The 17,702-nt window shown below is 50.8% G+C and overlaps 2 protein-coding genes across 37 annotated transcripts in view; one reads left to right on the forward strand and one right to left on the reverse strand.

Annotated features, from left to right (window-relative positions):
- Positions 1 to 225: 225 nt before the first annotated feature.
- On the reverse strand, positions 226 to 14,861 carry Nr2f2 (nuclear receptor subfamily 2 group F member 2). Of its 4 annotated transcripts, XM_087188309.1 has the most exons (4): positions 14,735 to 14,861; positions 13,980 to 14,178; positions 5,766 to 6,293; positions 226 to 3,055 (listed from the first exon to the last, which is right to left on the reverse strand). In XM_087188309.1, the coding sequence occupies exons 2-4, from the start codon at positions 14,020 to 14,022 to the stop codon at positions 2,781 to 2,783; spliced, it is 846 nt and encodes a 281-aa protein (XP_087044435.1). In that variant the 5' UTR covers positions 14,023 to 14,178; positions 14,735 to 14,861; the 3' UTR covers positions 226 to 2,780. The 4 variants fall into 4 exon arrangements, with proteins under 4 accessions (XP_087044435.1, XP_004852766.1, XP_004852764.1 ...); XM_004852709.4 differs by lacking the exon at positions 14,735 to 14,861 and having other exon boundaries at positions 13,980 to 14,320; XM_004852707.3 differs by lacking the exons at positions 13,980 to 14,178; positions 14,735 to 14,861 and adding an exon at positions 7,753 to 8,317.
- The window catches only part of LOC101712748 (uncharacterized), a 78,135-nt gene continuing 70,354 nt past the window's right edge, over positions 9,922 to 17,702 (forward strand). For 25 of the 33 annotated variants that reach the window (XM_087188312.1, XM_087188318.1, XM_087188310.1 and 22 more), the window contains exon 1: positions 9,927 to 13,365. In XM_087188312.1, coding sequence (XP_087044438.1) covers positions 13,153 to 13,365 — 213 coding nt within the window. In that variant the 5' untranslated portion in view covers positions 9,927 to 13,152. Of the gene's footprint in view, positions 13,366 to 17,702 lie in introns of all 33 variants that reach the window. The other 8 variants (XM_087188326.1, XM_087188334.1, XM_087188340.1 and 5 more) reach the window with 4 other exon arrangements.

Raw genomic sequence — 17,702 nt, forward strand, 5'->3', positions numbered from 1 at the left:
ACTTTCTTTAAATGCAATAAACTTAACCCAAACTCAAGACTCTAAACAGATCCTCCTCCGGCCACTCGAAACACATACAAGGGGTTTTGTCTTAACCGGTTGAAAAATTCTGGGTTTTTTTTTGCCTCGCAGACCCCAAGCTCATTGCTGAAACTTACAGAGAGTAAGAGAGAGATTTGCAACGCCTAGAACACATGCTCAAAGCATAATAAAACAGGGAATGTCTTTTGCTTTGAAAATCATAAATTATAATTTAATGCCAATAATAATTTACAACAATGGCTGTTTACAATAAACTAACAAAACAAACAAGGAAAAGGGTCTGGTTTTACTTATTAGGAAACTTCACACACTCACATGGATAGCACTTGCAAGAGGAGAAAATAAACAACCGAGAAAACCTCCATCTAAAGGTCAAAGATACTGTGCCATAAGAACATACTTATATTTATATATGTATATATCTACAGAAAGAAGCTGAGAGTCAGATGGAGAAGTCTGCTCAAATGCACAAATCAGATTTTTCTGGTCTGCATGTATTGGCTAGAACTGAGTATCAAAGTTTAATACACTTTACAAAATGACCCCTTTTCTTTCACCTCACCACGCCCCCTCCCCATTTTAAGATTAAACCACAACATGGTTAAGTATATTTGTGGGAGGGCAGCCTGAAAAGTCTAAATAAGAACAAACTGCAAGCTCCCAGGACCAGGAAAAAAAGAAGGGGGGGTGGGGGTGGGATTTAAACAAATAGTTACTACTTCCAAATCAGCACACCCTGTAAAGTTTTCTTCTTTCTTTCTCTTTTTTTTTCTTTTTTTCTTAATTTGACTTCTGAGGACAAAGGATCCCAGAGCAGCACAGATTGTACCTATACAATCTGAAATGTCCAACTGTCGATGTGTTTTTCTGTACATAACTCCAGTGGAGAAGACACCCTTGACCTGTGGTCAGACAGAAGGTAAAGGGGGGAGGGGACAGGCGGCCCCAACTGCAAGTTATCCTATATACATTAACAGCAGACCCTTTAGCGCTCTAAGCTGTGCCACTGAATTTGAAGTCCTCTCAACAACCATGCTAGATGAGAACCACAGAATATTTTTTAAAAATCACACCCACTTAAGGAAAAACTCATTGCAAACAACTGCCCCCTATTTACAATGCTGTGATTAGCTTGCTTGAATGATCTTCTGCCTAACTGTCAGAAATGTACAAAAGAGTATTTTTCCTGATCATAAAATAGATAGTGATCTCAAGATTTCTAATACTTTTCACAATACCTTTCCTAAGCAGGCACTTAAGTGTGACAAATATAAGGGCCTTTTTTTTTTTTCCTGGAAAATCCATTTTTAATTAAAAGGATCAGGTGAACGGGGGTGGCTTACTATGTCAGTGTGGCACTTCCTAAACCATACATAAACCATTAACTTCAGCTTCCCCCCAACACACACCCAAATTAAACAGGCAAATATTCCAGTCCACCTTTGGACAAACTCACTGAGGGCAGCAAACAAATGAGCCCCCCCCAGCCAGCTCAGGCCCCCTCCAGAGCTCACAGGGGTTCTGCTCCATGGACAGTGAGTGGGGACTACCAAACAGATTTCAGATATCAAATAATATTTTAATTTCTGAATACTTTCAATTTTCCTTGGAATATAACACACAAAGACTCGACCAAACAGTTCAGTTATTATAACTTTTACAGTATACAGAAATGTTGCACTTAAAAAAAACCTTCAGTTTTTTAAAACACAAACTGTAAACTCTAAGATACTGAATCAATCACGTTACCTATAAGTGCCAACAGTGTTATTTTGTCATGCTGATTTCAATGGTATTTTTTAAAAAGGGAAAATATCAACAATTATAATACAAAGGGCTTGCAAATATACAAACAGATATAGGATTTTCGTAACAATTCAAGAACTAAGCGGGAACCCAATTCAAATTACAAAAGTTCACTTTTTATTCAAAACCTCAGCACGTGTCTTGGACACATTCCTTGGCTGCCAATAAATTCCACAGTTCATTCTCTTTCTTAAAATATTTTTAAAAAGCTAGGTTTGCCGTGGTGTCTTTTGGGGCAAGGGAAGGGCAGGGAAGTTAAGTATTGTATGTGGTTCCTCCCATTTTCTAATTAGAGTGCTCAACTTCACCTAAAATTTTTGGTCACCACTTGTAAGTGCGTTTCCGTCATCTCTGAGTTGCTTTTTAAAGTTTTATGTCTTCCTATGATATTTTCATGGACTCAGTTTTAATTCTTGCAGAACATATATTTTAATGATACACAGTTTTTAAGAAGCCAAGATTATATCAAAACTTATTATAGAACCACAGAATAAACTGGTTTGGAACCAGAAAAGTACAAAAAAGAACAGCTAGAGGTACATAGACACAGGACAATTAATAATTTGGAAAAAAAAAAAGACTTACTTTCTCCATTCTGCTAATTTTCTCCCAATCTCCTGAAATGCACTTTTAGCAATATTTTTCAAAAAATTACCAAAAAAAGAAAAAGACTAATTTCCTTTTTATACAAAAATGATAAGTAGCAAGTTTTTCTGACCAACACAGGAGTTTTTTTAATGCATTCTGTAAAAGTTCATTTGACAGTCTTTTTTTAAAATTCACAGTCCATTAAATTCTTCCCCTCTCTTCTTTTAGCAAACGTGTAACATCCTTTTATATCCTTTCTTAACAGAAGGAAATTAAGCAAACAAGCCAGTCTTTTGCCTTTTCTTTCTCTGTTTCACTCTCCCTTATTATTTTGATTTATTTATTTATTGAATTGCCATATACGGCCAGTTAAAACTGCTGCCGGACAGTAACATATCCCGGATGAGGGTTTCGATGGGGGTTTTACCTACCAAACGGACGAAAAACAATTGCTCTATGACTGAGGAGGACACGGTGCGGAGGGAAGGCAGGCGAAGCAAAAGCTTTCCGAATCGTGTTGGCTGGTTGGGGTACTGGCTTCTAACGTACTCTTCCAAAGCACACTGGGACTTTTCCTGCAAGCTTTCCACATGGGCTACATCAGAGAGACCACAGGCATCTGGAAGAAAAGGAGAGAGAGAGAGAGAGAGAGAGAGAGAGAGAGAGAGAGAGAGAGAGAGAGAGAGAGAGAAGGAGACCAATTCAGTCATCAGATTAGGAGGCTTGAAATGGTCACACGAGGTGTTCTCATAGGGCTCTGTCAAGCTCAGAGTTGGGGCGGAAGTCTATGCAGTGGAAACCTGGGGTCGGGTGGCAGCAGCATGAGGTGGTCCTGGAGTGTTGCTGTAAAATATGACCCAGCCCAAGGAGCTCCAGCTTTGCCTGCCCAGTCCTTAGAATGGATCTCTGGGAGACTCAGACAGAAGTGCACTGGGTGAATCTGGCCCAAGTCAGTACTCAGACAGACCAACAGACGAAACCAAAACTGCCCCAAAGCGCTCCCCCCATCCTCAGTAAATAATAGTTTGGATTATAATTATAGAGTGGCTGGGGGGTGGGGGACAACCTGGCCCAGGCTCAAGTAATGGCGTCCACAACCCAGCCTCAGATTCTCCCCAAAGAGGGCGACTCATTCTTCTCCAGTCTTTGAAACTGATTTAAGTGGCCCTTTAAAACTGATCTTGTCAGTTTAGCCTATTGAGGGGCAGCCATGCAAACTGTGACCTCTGTTCATTTGAGCTGTTTCTTTTCCCCCTTTTCTTCTCTCTCCCTTTTTCTCCCACCTCCCTTTATTTTATTAAAAAAAAAATTTTTTTTAGACCCAGGTCCCTCTGAGAAGCACTCCCCTCCCTGTTATCTTCAGGAAAACACTTTTCTCTTTCTGATACGTGAAAATACAATAAGTGCCTTTGAAATGAGAGGCTTCTTGGGGAAGGCGGTTCAGGTGGTGACCTGACCTTTCCGGGCTCCCCAGACAAGACTGGGGTTAGCACATGCATATTGTGAGTCATTAAAACAGATATTCCAAAACAGCCCCACCACCTCCTCCCCTCCGAGCAGGGCCAGCCAGCCTCCTCGAATCCGTGTCTAGGACTCTACATGTCTACAGAATGCATAGGTGTCTGTGGAGAGGAATTTCAAGATCTGTTGGTCTAGGACTCCTTCCCTCGCATCTGCTCTGTGAGGCTCCTTCTGCATCAGATAACAGGCACCTTTATCTCTTTGTGAGGCGATCGGCATTCTCCACATTTTGCAAACAGTAATAAATTACACTGTTGCGACAGTATCAGTCATTTCTTTCCTTGAAAGACCAAGGGTAAGGGGAAGAAATAACAATGACATCAAGAAATTAACAACCACCGCTGTGGTCCGAGGACTCGGGCTGGGGGTCAGGCTGTGGGAAGAGGTAGCTGCAGGGTAGGGGACTATCTTGCTTCTACAGTAGCATCAGGCACATATTGGAGATGTGACAGGCTCGTGAGAAAAAGAACCAGATCCCAGCCTCCCAGCTCTTCCCTGTCCACGGGCTGCCCTCTAACTGATTCCTAATGACTTCCAAAGGCTGCATTTGGGGTGGGTGTCGGGGGAGAATGTACGTGAGGAGCAGCACTGTATAGAAGATGGTGGAGGACTTGGACCCTGGGACAGATTCAGCTAACGACTTGTTTTCTCAGGCTTCTGTCGAACAATAAGGGAGAAACTGTGGATATCTGTTTTGTTTGTCACCTAAACTATACATCTTTTCTACTTTCCTGCTTACAAGTTTAAAAAGCTGCCGTGGGTGACTAGGTTGCAAGCCAACGTGAAAATGTTTGTTATTCTTAGTCTGGAACCCCTCTCCCCTCTCAGCCCCGACAAAGGGATCAGCTGACAACTTAGTACAAGAATGTGAAGGGAGGGGTTATTTCCACCCACCTGGGCTACGCTGAACCCAGCCTGCAGGCAGCCGAAAGCCTCAGTAGGTGTGGCCCGAAATGGAAAGCCAGACACTTTCAAAAATGATTTGGCCTCAAGAGTTAATTAATATCAGATCTATTACTCACACAGGTTAAACTACATGCAAACTAATTAGATTTCATAATACAGTTGATGATGGTTTTATATCTCCAGCAACACTCATATCCAGCCCCAGTTGGCATACACTTTGGATTGTTTGAAAGTTGTCTTCATGGTTTGGCTGGGTGGGGGAAGCAAGCGCCCAGAGTCTTCAACCCCCTGCAGACATCCTGAGGCTATGCTGGTCCCTCCCCCTTCTTGGCCCTTTCTGACAGCTCTTTTCCCATCTCCTGCATTATTTTAATAAGAATATGAGTTAGAAAATTGCTTCCTTCAGGTTGGATTTGCCTGTATCTCAAACTCTTTACTGAGTTACAAGGCAAACTTTTCCCCTGCAGGGGCAAACTTTCTCCTGCAGGGAAGATGCCAGGGTTGTGCCTGTGCCCAAGAGCATCTCTTAGAGGCCCAGCCAGCATGCCAGAGAAAGCCAGGGCCTTGAAGAGCTTCCCTGGAGGCCAAGTAGGCCCAAGGGCCCGGGCTCAGGCAGGAAGCAGGAGAGGGCACCCAGTTTGGGCACTGCAGAGGAGGAAGAGGTCTGGGAGCCTGCCCTAGGTCCCACGTTGGAAGCATGTCTGAGCATCTTTTCAGCAGCCCTGCCTTTGGCCAGGCCAAGTTGCCTGGTGGTGCCCAGCAGCTACACAGAATTCCCACTTCCAATTGCATCCACAGTTTGGCCTTTCCAGGAGGGAAAGGCTGGGTTTGCCCTGGCCTGTCCCAACCTCTCTGGGTCCTAACTCTGCACCAGGGCATGAGAGGACAGGGCTCCTTCCTACCTGAGGTGAACAGGACTATGGCCTTGAGGCAGCTGTACTCGGCAGAGTCGACGTGCAGCGCCTTGAGCTTCTCCACTTGCTCTTGGAAGATCCGTATGTGGTCCATAAAGGCGACCACCCGGTCGGCGGACATGGGCGAAGCGTGCAGGCCAGCGGCGGCCAGGAGCGGGGCTACGTGGAGGGGCATGGAGCACTGCGCTGCATTCAACACGAACAGCTCGCTCCAGGTGAGGCGCAGCAGGGCCACCTGGTCCGTGATCTGCAGGTCAGGGAAGAAAGGGATGTTCCGGGCCCACTCGACGGCGCTGAAGAGCATCCGCGCGGCCAGTTCGCAAATGTTCTCGATGCCCATGATGTTGTTGGGCTGCATGCACTGGCTGCCGAAGCGGGACGTGGGGTAGGGCTCGGCGCGCAGCAGCAGGGAAATATATCCGGACAGGTACGAGTGGCAGTTGAGGGGGTCCCCGTTGGTCAGCGCGAACTGCCCGTGGGTCGGCTGGGTGGGCGGCATCCTGCCCCTCTGCACCGCTGGGGAGGAAAAGAGACACTCCACAGTTAATGCCGAGCCTTGATCCCGGCTCCCCCGCGGGACCTGCCCTGGCCTGCCCGACCTCCACCTGCCCAGGCCCTGAGCCACGCCAGAGTCACACAGGTCTGCCACAGACCTGGAAGCACCAGCACTCCTCTGAAGCAGCCACCCAGGCAGGCTCTGACGGCCACACCAGAGCCCCGGCCTCTGAGGCCCTCTCAGGGCTGGTCGGCCAAGGACTCAGAATTGGCGGCTTTGCCTGGGGGTGGGGGGGCCCGCGCCTTGGGCGGGATGTAGCCTTCTGGGGGCATCTTTCTTCTTTACTGCTAAACAGCTGATATTTCTTATTGATTGGAGGAGAAGGAGCGGGAGGGGCGAGTCTAGGAGGAGGGTGAGACGCTTTTGCACGACACAAGGGACTACCCCAGAGGGCCTGCAGCCACCCAGGACTACTCTCCCCAAACCTCTCAGCCCCAGCCCCAGCCGGCCCGGGAGCCCCGCGGCGAGAGAGAGGGAGAAAGTCGAGGTCTGGCGTCTGCCGGATCAGTGAGCTCGGAAGGAGACAGGAGAGGGCGGAGCGACAGAGGCCGGCTGAAGCTTAAGGCAGCCAGGGAGAGGGCCGGGGAAGCCGGCCAGGCTCGGGCTGGGGCTGTTATCTGACTCCGGACCGGGAGAGTCGCTCTCGCAGAAACACAAAGGAAGCCCGGCGCTGGCTCTGCCCGAGCCGGAGCCCGCGCCCTGCGCGCCGCGCGCCGCGCGCCATTGGCAGAGCCAGCGCCGCGCAGGGCGAATTTCCTCTCACAAAGACCCAACTCGCGCGGGGCGAAAGCAGCAGCCCGAGGCCCCTCGCCCACCCTTTCCTGCTCCCTATAGCGCTCTCCCGGTTTCAAAAGGGAAAGGGAAAAAAAGAAAAGAAAACAGAGGTATTTCTTTTAGCAGAATGTTAATCCACGGAGGGTCACATGAGCGCTGCCCGGGCGGCAGCGTTAATACGGCGAAGTGCATAAAATTGCCATTTGTAATTTGAACCTCCCGTACAAAAGTACAATCTCAGGTGGTTTTTTTTTTTTTTCAGAGGGTGGGGGCTGGGGAGAGGGGTGGGGAGGAGGGACATATGTTGAACATGCAGGGAAAACAAGGAGAGAGAGAGAAAGAACAGGAGAGCAGGCTTTAAAACAACAACACTCCATCCCCCGAAGAAAGGTGAACTGGAATGAACTCTCAGTCAATGAAAAGAAAATGAAAACGGCTCGCAGAGAAGGGACTGAGTCCGCCAAAGCATGCGGAGTTGGAGGTCTGGGCTCCAGTGCAGAACTCCTTCTAGCATACAAGCCCTTTCGGCGGCAATGCGAAGAGCAGAGCAGGGCTGAGGCCGCTAGTGCTTACCCAGAGCAGGCTAGCCAAACGCACCCAGTGCCCCGGGACCCCGGGCGAAGGGGAGAAATGAGAGGCCGATACCTTCCCGCCTCATGCCCACTTTGAGGCACTTTTTGAGGCGGCAGTACTGGCACTGGTTGCGGTGGTGCTGGTCGATGGGACAGTTCCGGTTGGCGCGGCACGTGTAGCTCAGGTTCCTCCGCACGCTGCGCTTGAAGAAGCTCTTGCAGCCCTCGCACGTGAACTGGCCGTAGTGCTTGCCGCTCGACTTGTCCCCGCACACCACGCACTCGATGTGCTGCTGCTGTTGTTGTTTGTCGCCGCCTGGGCCGCCTGGGCCGCCCTGGCCGCCAGCCGCTGTCTGGGCCGGCGTGCTGGCCGGGCCCCCTTGGCCCGGCGTCTGCGGCGTGTGCGGGGCGCCAGGCGGCGGGCCCGGCACGGGCGGCGCCTGCGAGGCCTGGCTGCCCTGAGAGCCGGGCACCTCGTCCTGGGGGTCGCGCCACGTGCTGACTACCATTGCCATATCTATGGGGGCCGCGTCCGGACTTCCTGCTCCCCTGGCTGCGGGCGGCGGCGGGGCGGCGGCGGCTCCCGGGTCTCGGGCTCCGGCGCGCCGCCTTTTGTGTGTGCGAGGGCGCGGGAGGGTGCCCCGGGTGGCTCAGCGCTAGCTGGTTGAGGTTGGCTAGTTTTTCCTTTTTTGTTTTTGTTTTTTGCAAAGTTTTGTCGATGGCTTGTCTGGCCCGGTGTGTTTGTTTTGTTTGTTTCCTTCGGCTCAGCTTTGTTGGTTTCGGGGGGCTTTCCGTTGGGAGGGGAGGGGAAGGGGATGCGGGAGAGAGAGCGAGTGGGAGCAGAACGTGGGGAGAGAGAGAGGGAGAGAGAGAGGGAGGGGAGGGAGAGCTGCAAGTCGATTGTCTGGCTTCAAGACAGAAGTAGGAGGCAAAAAAATCTCCAAAGGTCTCGCTCTCACTCCCTCCCTCCCTCTCCTTCACTCTCTCGCTCTCAGATCTGGTGTGCAGCCGAGGAGTTGGAAGAGGAGGAGGAGGAGAAGGAGGAGGAGGAGGAAGAGACGGAGGAGGGAGAGGAGGAAGAGGAGGAGGAGGAGGAGGAGGAGGAGAAGGAGCAGGAGGAGGAGGAGGAGGAGAGGCGACTGTCCGGGGGCCAAGTCCAGGGCAGCCCACAGTCAGCCATTCAGGAAAGCCATGGAAATCTGGAGGACTGGGAGAGCCGAGGCGCCGGGCGCGGGCGCACCCTGGGAGCCAGGCAGGCCGGGGCGGAGGCCGGCGGCCCGTGGAGTGGCCGGAGCGCTGCCCGGGTCCGGGGGAATCAGCATGAAAGTGGTCCGCGTCCGGCGCTGCGCGGCGTCGTCCTGGCGCTGGGCCGCCGCCGCCGCCTGCCCCGGGCGCCTGGCGCGCGCAGCGCTCCTCGCCCGCCCGCTCGTCCGGCGCCGCTGCCCGCTCCGCTCCGCGCCGCTCGGTGGAGGCCGCTCGCCGCTCCCCGCGGGCCGCCCCGGCCGCCGCCGCCGGAGCCGCCGCTGAAGCCGCCGGGTTGGGCCCGGAGCCGCCGCGTCTAGCGCCGCCGCCGCCGGTGAAGTCGCTGCTGTCGCCGCCGGAGCCGCTGCTTCTGCTGCTGCCGCCGCCGCCTCACACACATAGGGAAAGAGTCAACTCGCCGGCGGCGGGGGAGAAATGATAAAAGAGAGAAAGGAGGGCAGATCACCACCTAGAAGCACATCCTCCGTGCGCAGGGGGAGAGGAAGATGGAGAGGAAGAATGAAAGGGGAGAGAGGCAGCACGGCACCCGGAGAAAGGAGGCAACTCGGGGAGAGGAGGAGGAGGAGAGGAAAACACACACGCGCGCACGCACACACACACCGCGGAGAGAAAAGAACAGAGAATCAAAGTGATCAAATATGCTAAAAAGGGGGGCGCGGGAGGGAATGCGATTTATAGGCGCCGGGGCTGGCAGAAGTGGCTTCTCCGCGATCAGCTCACTGAGCTCTCTATATAGTGAACTTTGACACGACTGCTGCAACTTAGCGCACGTTGCCATGGCGACGGCGCGCCTTATAAGGCAGCAGCCGGGGTTGGCCTGGCCAGGCGCGCGCGCGCCGCCCCCTCGCCGTCATTGGCCGGAGCGCGGCGGCCCCGCCATGGCGACCGCGGGCGCAGCCTGGTCCTAGCGCGAGCGGCGTTGCTTTCGCGGCGCGGGGCGCGCGGGGGCACGGAGGGGGGCGGGGACCCGGTGGCCGCGCCGCCCCGGCCGCCGAGCGGGGGATGGGCCCGCGCCGGCCCCGGGAGCGCGGCCCCCGGTTCTCTCCGCGCCCTGCACCCGAGGCTTCCGCCCCGGCGGGGAGAGGAGCGCGGCGCGCACACACAACGCCTCTTAAAGGCTCCGCGAGAGGCTGGGATGGAATCGAGGACTTCGCCTCTCGCAACTTGGCGATGCCACGAAACCCGCCGCGCGCGCACCACCGGCGGAGCCCCGGCGCGTCTCGGTACTCAAGGAGCCCAAGACAGAGAAAAGTTCCCCGGTTTCTTTGCAGAGGGGCAGGGAGTAAAGGGGGAAGGTGCCTCGAACTGAGCTTTCATGCGTTTTCCATGCGAAAGATTCGGCCGAATCAGGGTGATGGAAACCCCTTCTCCTAATCAACTCTGATCACTTGCTCGGTTTGGGAGCTCGTTCTTAGGTATTTATTTATTTTTCATGTTGAAAAGGGCCGCTCGCTGTCTATCTTTTCCTTGTAGGGTTAACATTTCCTAGGTTTGTGGCCTGACATTTTAATTGCTCAAATAAAGCATCTCGGATGCTGAGAAGCAGAAGTAGACTTCATCTCACTGTCATGACGCAAGTAAAATAAAATTTCCTCGACTTTATCCTCCCTGGTTGGTTTTAGCTAACTCGCAAGCCAACGTCCTGACACACTCGTGGCAGTCGTGGTAAGAGGGAAAAGACCATTCTGCCCGCTGATGGACAGGCGGAGGCACCCGCTTAGCCTCCCGAGCAGACCCTCGGTGCAGACATGTAGTCACACATGTATCAGATGCACATTTGTCTATGTACACAGACAAAGACTTCTGAGACTATGCTTCTAGGTCACAGAACAGTTGAGCACAGACTTCATTGTTCTTCAAGTTCCTTTTAAGCATTCATATAGTCCTTAAAACACATCCAGAGATTTGGCCCCAAATTGAAAATAATACCAAGACAACTCACAAAAACACACACAAGCCATATTTGCCCCCGAGTTACTGCAAAAAGAACAACTTCATAGCTTATACCATTCTTCTCAGTATGCTAAAATCATTGATATGGTTGTGGCTTTGAATTCCAGGGTGCTTGATTTAAACATCAAAAGTGTAGAATTGCCCCCCCCCACACACACTATATCCCATTGCACTAACCTTGCTGTTTGATTACAACCAGTCAATGGATTATGACTATTCCACATGTAGACAAGAGAATTGTGTCCCCATCAAGGACACTTGGCACCAAGAAAACCTGTAAGCCCATAAGCTAACAAGGTTTATGAACAATTGTAATATTTAACACAAAAGATGCTGAGCTCCAGATGAAAAAGAGTAACGCTATAAGGGGTAAATTGATGACTTCAGAAAAATATATTTGGTGGCTCAAAAAATGATGAGATAAAGGTGTTTAAAAATAAACCACACATATAATTGACACATGTAGATTGCAGTCTGCATTCACTTCCTTTTACACAAATAGGCAGAATACAAAATAAGGACCAAGTGGGCAGATAGGGGTTGGTTTTTAGGGAAAGAAAAATCTCTCTTTAAACTTCATTCCTGAATCCCTCCTAGCCCTCTCATTCTTCACCGAAATCACATATTTCACTAAAGCCGCAGGTGCTGGAATTATTTGAGTGTTTTAAGAAATAATGACCTATAATGAGCACAGAACTTTCATAAACCTGACTGGCTATAAGACTGCCACACAGTGAAGCCAGGGTGAGAATTTTAGGTTGATTAGAGAGGCAATGTAACTTTTTCCTACAGAGAAACCTGAAGGATGGGAAAGAAATAATTTCAAAGAGGGCTTTGGTTTTTTCTCCCCCTTTCAACTTGTGTGATTCAGGGACTTGCCTAGTGCTACAAATGTCACAAGGTTAGGGACAAGTTCAGCAATACTGAGGCTGAGGTTCAGATAGGTAATCTAATGGGTATTCCCATCTCAATTTAATAGAAGATGAGAATAATTGATTATAGGAAAGCTTATTCTTGCCTCTTGAGCGCAGAGACGTCCATAGCAAATACCACTTTTTTTGCATACTTGTGAAGGAATGATTTTGGGGAAGAAGACTTTCATTCTTAAAAAATGTAAAGATTGTTGCAATTTCTAGGCCACAGATTGCAGTGGAACTATTTCCCAACTATCTCTCCCATAGAGTTAAAAGCCTGCAGGGCACAAGACCACAGGGCTTCCATGAAGTCAGAGCATTTCATTGTTTTAGGACTCATTCCCTTATGGAAATGCTGTTTAGAAGTAGGGAGACATCATTGTAAAAAAAAATGAAGTCAATTTTAGTGCATGGAAGAAGAAACAGGACAACAGACTGGGAAGAACAACAACAACAAAAAAGAGGTGAAAATATTTAAAAATGTCTCCTTCAGATATGCTCATTTGCTTTAAGATTAAGTAGCTCTCAGACTAAAAGATAAATATCGCTACATGGTTATTGTTTTTCTTTTAAATCCAGCCCAGTCTTTTATTGCAGATGTAAATTTATTTTAATGAGAGGAATGACAAGCTTTAATTTGACTGGTAAAAGTTGGAAGAAATTGTTTTGATCTTTAAGGAAATCAACCAGGAATATGATTTTCTTGCAAAAAGTGGCTGGAGGGTCTGGATTTCTTTACATATTAAATCACAACACGAATGCAGACCCCAGCACAAGCCTAGTGTAACTCTCAACTCAGCAGAAACCAGTTCTGTCCACCAGGATTCATTGAATTCCTCCTTTCCCTCAGTCTGGTCCGTGTGTGTTTTTCTCTTCCACCACACTAGAGCTCCATGAATAGGGAAAGGGGCTTCCATTGTGCCCCTCTGAACTTCCAAGTCAATGCAATTTTTAACCACTGGCTTGTGGTACTTTGAAAATCACCAGGGGCTGTCAGAGTTGGGTCCTCTGAAAAATTTACAGTGCTAAATCAGAGCATATGCCGGGAGGGAAAAAATTGCTAAAGATTGGAGCAAGTACAGTATCTGTCTGCCCCCTAGTGTAAGAGTCCTCGCTGCCTAAAATTCAACTTTAAAAGAAAAGGCTCTCTTAAAGGGAAACGACTTTGGGCTCACGTAGACATAGGAGAATGAAACTTCTGTATATTTTAATCTGAATAATTCTTCAGGATTTAAAATTAATTGGCTCTGGCTTGCTTGGACTGTACTCGGATCTCGCCGCCTCTGCGCTCCCAGAGTCACTGGTGAAGAGGTGATGATTTTTTTTTTTTTTGAACTGGGTTTATGTGCGTCCCTCTCACCCCTCCTCTCTTTTTCTTTCTCTCTGTCTCTGTCGTCTCTCTCGCTGGCTTTTTAAAAATGAGGAACCGTTCCTTGAACGTTTTGGACGGAGCACAGAATTGCTTCTTAAATTCAGCGCGGCGCGGTTGCGATAGACAGCAAAAAGGTAAACGTTTGCCCGAAACCCGCACGCCAGCTCCGCCATCCCGCCCGACGGTGAGTACCCTCCTCATCGCGGTCCTCCTCCTAGCTTAGCCGAGCGCTCCCTTCCCGAGACGCGGCCGAGAGGGCGCCGAGCGAGCCTTGCCTTCCTCCCTGCCTGCCTGCCTGGCTGTCAGTTGCACAAGGTTGCAAAATGAAGCGCAGAGGCAAAGCGAACAGTAAATTCTGATACTCGGCGCGAGCCTAGCAGCCCCCTTTCTAGAAAACCGAGTCGTCTGCTGCTTGGAAAACCAGGCTTATAGGACTGGTTTTCAGTTTGCTCTTTAGAAGGACATGAGTTTGAGGAGACAGGACGAGGAGATGGGAGGCACTGCGCAGTCTTTATGCTTCGGTTTAATCATATTTTGGCAGCTTTGCAATTGTATTTTCCCCCTCTCTTCCCTCTGCCACCTCTCCTACCACACACATGTAATAAAATATGCCAGTGCACTGAAATGACTCTGTCCCCCCTTCCCCAAGCCCCCTTTCCACCACAGTCCTAGGCATTTCATACACATTAGCAAACCCATCATCTGCAAAGCCCCAAGTCATCCCCAACCCCACACAGCACAAGGAGAACAGTGAGAAAGGAGAGAGAGAGGAAAAAAAAATACTGTAAGTAAACATACCAAAACCATATTTTCCTTGTTCAAGATCCCAAACCGCTTGCATCTTCCTTCTAAACTGGAATAACTCTCCTTTAGTTTGGCGGGTGAAATAAACGCTTTGTTGGCCCCCTGAAAAGATGTGTCTTTGATAATTAAAGAGACTCTCCTCCTCGATGTTTATCTAAGCGATTGTGCAAACTGATAAAAAGTAGGCACTAGCCTGCAGGGAAAAAGAGGAAAGGTGAAGGGAGAGATCTTCCACCTCCGGGGAGTGCTTCCCCATGTATTAGGCGTTCGCTCTCAGCCTAGGAAAGCCCTGCACACTAACTTTAGAGAGACAAGGTTTCAGGGAGCTTTGTACATAGCTGCTGAGGAATGCAAGCCTCGCCTTTAAGAAAAAAAACCCCAAACCGTAGGTAGGAGATGTCTGGAGTGATCCTTGTCTCTCATCTCATTCCTTAGAAGGAAGAGTGCGTTGTTACACCTTGTTTGGGGCTGGAAAGACGAGACTTTAAAAACACCCGTCCAATTGAAAAAAATCTCCCAACTTAATGAGTTTAGTCGGAGGCTGCAGCAAACGGCTCAGGCTCAGCAGAAAACCGCCAACAACTACAGCCGATATTGCAAAGCAGGACAACCCGAGGCACAGCCAAATTCCACTGTTTGGGGTCGAGAGGGATGGAGGCTGATCCTAAAGCGAGTTGGGAAATAACAGAGGTGGGAGAGGAGGGGGAAAAAGCAGCAGCCTAGCAGACTGGCAGACATGCTCCTCTTACCCTGGATCAAAGATAGAACTTGAAACAGGAGGGCAACATTTTTCCTAGGAATCTGCTGGAACCCTCATTTTCTACTTTTAACTCAAGTCCCCCTAAGTGATTTTTCCCTCTCCCCTGTGGATTAGTGCCTCCCTCCCCTTTCTGGTGCCCATTCTAGAACTTTCCTGAACAGGAAATCTATTTCTTTTGGGGGGAGGGGTTCCCCATTTCAAGCCTTCCTAGGATGAATGCTTAATTCACCCCTCCCTTCTTCACTCCCCCAAAAATGAATAAAAGAAGCAGGACTACAACCACTAGCAAAAATGGAAAGTAAATTATGCTGCCTCTCCTAGTTTAATGCAGTTTTAACTAATGGATTTTTTGTTTTGTTTTAAGAGAAGAATAATGGGGAAACATGCACCTTTTATTTTAGGAAACTGTGATGGTAAGATGTATGTCAGACTTGACAAATGGAACTAACGCTCTTCGGCTGCTTCTTGTCCTTGTCTTAAACAGGAATTAAGTTAAACACAGTGCTGAATGTTAATTACATGTTTACTGGCTAATGAAAATTACAAATGGTTTTGCCACCTCAAACAATGCTGAAAACTCCGAGGACACTGTAATTATATACTTTGAGGGAAATAACTGAGAATATTGATCATAAGAAGTGTAAATCTTTTTTAAACTATTCATTAATACCATAAATATGGGCTGCAGAAGTTTTTCCTTGCGGTTTGTCTCCTCAGTTCCACTGAGTGGCTGGGTGTGAGGCTCTCTGGGGAGGTGGTGAACTCGTTCCGTTAGAAGAAGGAGGCCACTTGTGTAACTCAGGGATGCCCCCCTCCCTTTTGTCCCGCCCCTCTTGACCCGAGCTGAAGGTCGAGGGATGGTGGAGCAGGCAGGCCAGGCTCAGCGGAGGTGAAGGTGATCCCAGGGTGGCCTCTCCCCATCCTCCCTCCCTCCTCCTGGCCCTCCTCCCTGTTTTGCCAGGTCTGACGGAGGACCACCTTCCCAGCCTGGTCGTCAGTGGCACAGCCTGTCATTCGGGATTCCTAAGGGAGGACCAATTAGACCTAGCAAGCGCCCCACCCCAGGGATGCTGCCCTGCCCACCTGAGTCCACCCCTTCAAGGTGGCTAGAGCAGTTCCTGGCCAAAGAAGAGGGCGGAAAGTTGGGGATGGAGGTGGCTGTTGGGTAAGGTGGCTCAGGCAGCTGAACCACAGCTGGTTTCCTTGGGTTCAGGAGAGATTTTTGTTGCTGTTGTTTTCTTCTCCCTTTGGCCAGAGTGGTAGCACTGGCAGTCACTCCAGTCTTGAGGGTCAAAGGTGAGGGTTGCACTAACCCTAAAGGCCGGCTTCCTGAGCTGGCCGGAAGGCCAAGAAAGCCGGGGATGGGGGGTTGCCGGCCAGGCCAGACTGCCTGGCTCTTCGGAGAGGGTGCTTGTGAAACTCCCATCCGAGGGCCATGGCACCCAGTGCAGGTTTAAAGTGCAATATTGACGATTTTTTTAAAAGTGCCCTAGGCTTGTGGGACTGGAGTCTTCTTTTTCCCTGAGAATTCCCAAGGCGCTGGTCTTTGTCTTAGAAGGAATGGAGTTTCTGAATGGTGTGAAAAGGACAGAGAGGGTCGCTTCAAATCGATTTTACTTGTCCTTTCTGTCTTTTCGGATCAACGCCCTTCAATGGGCACAGAGGTGCTCTTTCAACCAAAAACTTGTGCTACATTTTCTGCCTGTATTGGTGCTAAATACAATAAGCATTGGGCAGATTTTTTTTTTCTTTTCTCTGCAAAGCAAGAAAGCACCCTAATTAAATTGTTTTATATGGACAGTCAGGACGGACCAATTAAGTATGCATTAGTATAAAGATATAGTCTGCAGATAAGGCGATTTAGAAAACCATGTGCGGGACAAAGGGAGGGTGCTAGCGTTTGGGCAGGGAACATGCACACAGTGGGGTCGAGCACCTTCCTTTGCGGGCTGCAGGGGAACTGCAAAGGCCGAGGGCCCAGGTGAGACAGGAGCGGCCGGCTAACAGGTGGGCACAATGCCGGAGACTTTCAGGCTGGCGCTCCTGGCCTGAGAGCGGTGGAACCCGAGGGCTCCGTGTCCTCAGTACGGGTCTGGCGAAGTACCATCCTGAGGTGGCGGGTCTCATGCGACACGGTGGGACCGCGCGATGCCCCACGGTGGATCGGGTCCCCTGCCTGATGTGCCAGGTCCAGGGGGCGGCCCTGTGATGCTGACATAGTACGTGCCCACCCAGGACAGGCCGGGTGGGCCCCAGGGCCGCGGGCGTCGCCCTCTGACAGTCAGGAGCAGGGCCGAAGCCCCTGTCCAGACCTCCAGCCACAGCGACTTTTGGCTTCTAAGGAAGGACAAGTGTCTAGCACAGGGAAGGGCAGTTCCCGCCCGACGCCATCCGGCCCAGGGGAGTCGAGGACGAGACGCTGCCGTGGCAGGGGAGAGGCCGGGGGTCGGGGAAGGGGCAGCAGAGCCAGCGGCCACTCCTTCCGCAGGCAGAGGCGGCTTGGGCTCCGGCATCCCTCTCCGCCCTCGAGGTGTGGGCGGGTGGAGAGCAGCCTGCCCGGAGGAGGTGACCGAGCCGGGCTGGGATAGGTGGGCTGCGGGCCCCGCGCGGCTCGGGAAGGACGCTGGGGCGCGCGGGGCGCCCTCGGCCAAGGGGCGACAATTGGAGCCCAGGGAGGAGGCGGAATGGCAGGAGGAGAAAGGTTGAAAAGCCAATTTTCCAGGCGCGCTGCCCCCCCCCCCGCCCCAGCGCCGGCCGAGGCCGTAAATCAGCGCGGCGGAGAGGGCGGGAGGAGCCCGGGGTGCCACTGAGCGGGCGGGTGGGCTGGACGCCCCCCCCCCGGCCTTGCGCACCTCCCGGTGGGCCCCGCATCGATCCACAGCCTCGCCGAGGATGTCACCGCACTAAATATTTACTGATCACACACAAATAGCCGGGCCTCGAACGATTTTCCTCTG

Source organism: Heterocephalus glaber, unplaced genomic scaffold (assembly GCF_053883595.1).
Source record: "Heterocephalus glaber isolate CG9 unplaced genomic scaffold, H.glaber_assembly_v1.0 deba00001531, whole genome shotgun sequence".
In the NCBI taxonomy this organism is placed as follows: Eukaryota; Metazoa; Chordata; class Mammalia; order Rodentia; family Bathyergidae; genus Heterocephalus; species Heterocephalus glaber.

Coding starts and splice junctions, on each gene's coding strand:
- Nr2f2 (XM_004852707.3), bottom strand. CDS start 8,194: ATGGCAATGGTAGTCAGCACGTGGCGCGACCCCCAGGACGAGGTGCCC. Junction 6,294..7,752: donor AGTGGGCATGAGGCGGGAAG/GTATCGGCCTCT, acceptor TTTCCTCCCCAG/CGGTGCAGAGGGGCAGGATG. Junction 3,056..5,765: donor CATAGTCCTGTTCACCTCAG/GTAGGAAGGAGC, acceptor CTTTTCTTCCAG/ATGCCTGTGGTCTCTCTGAT.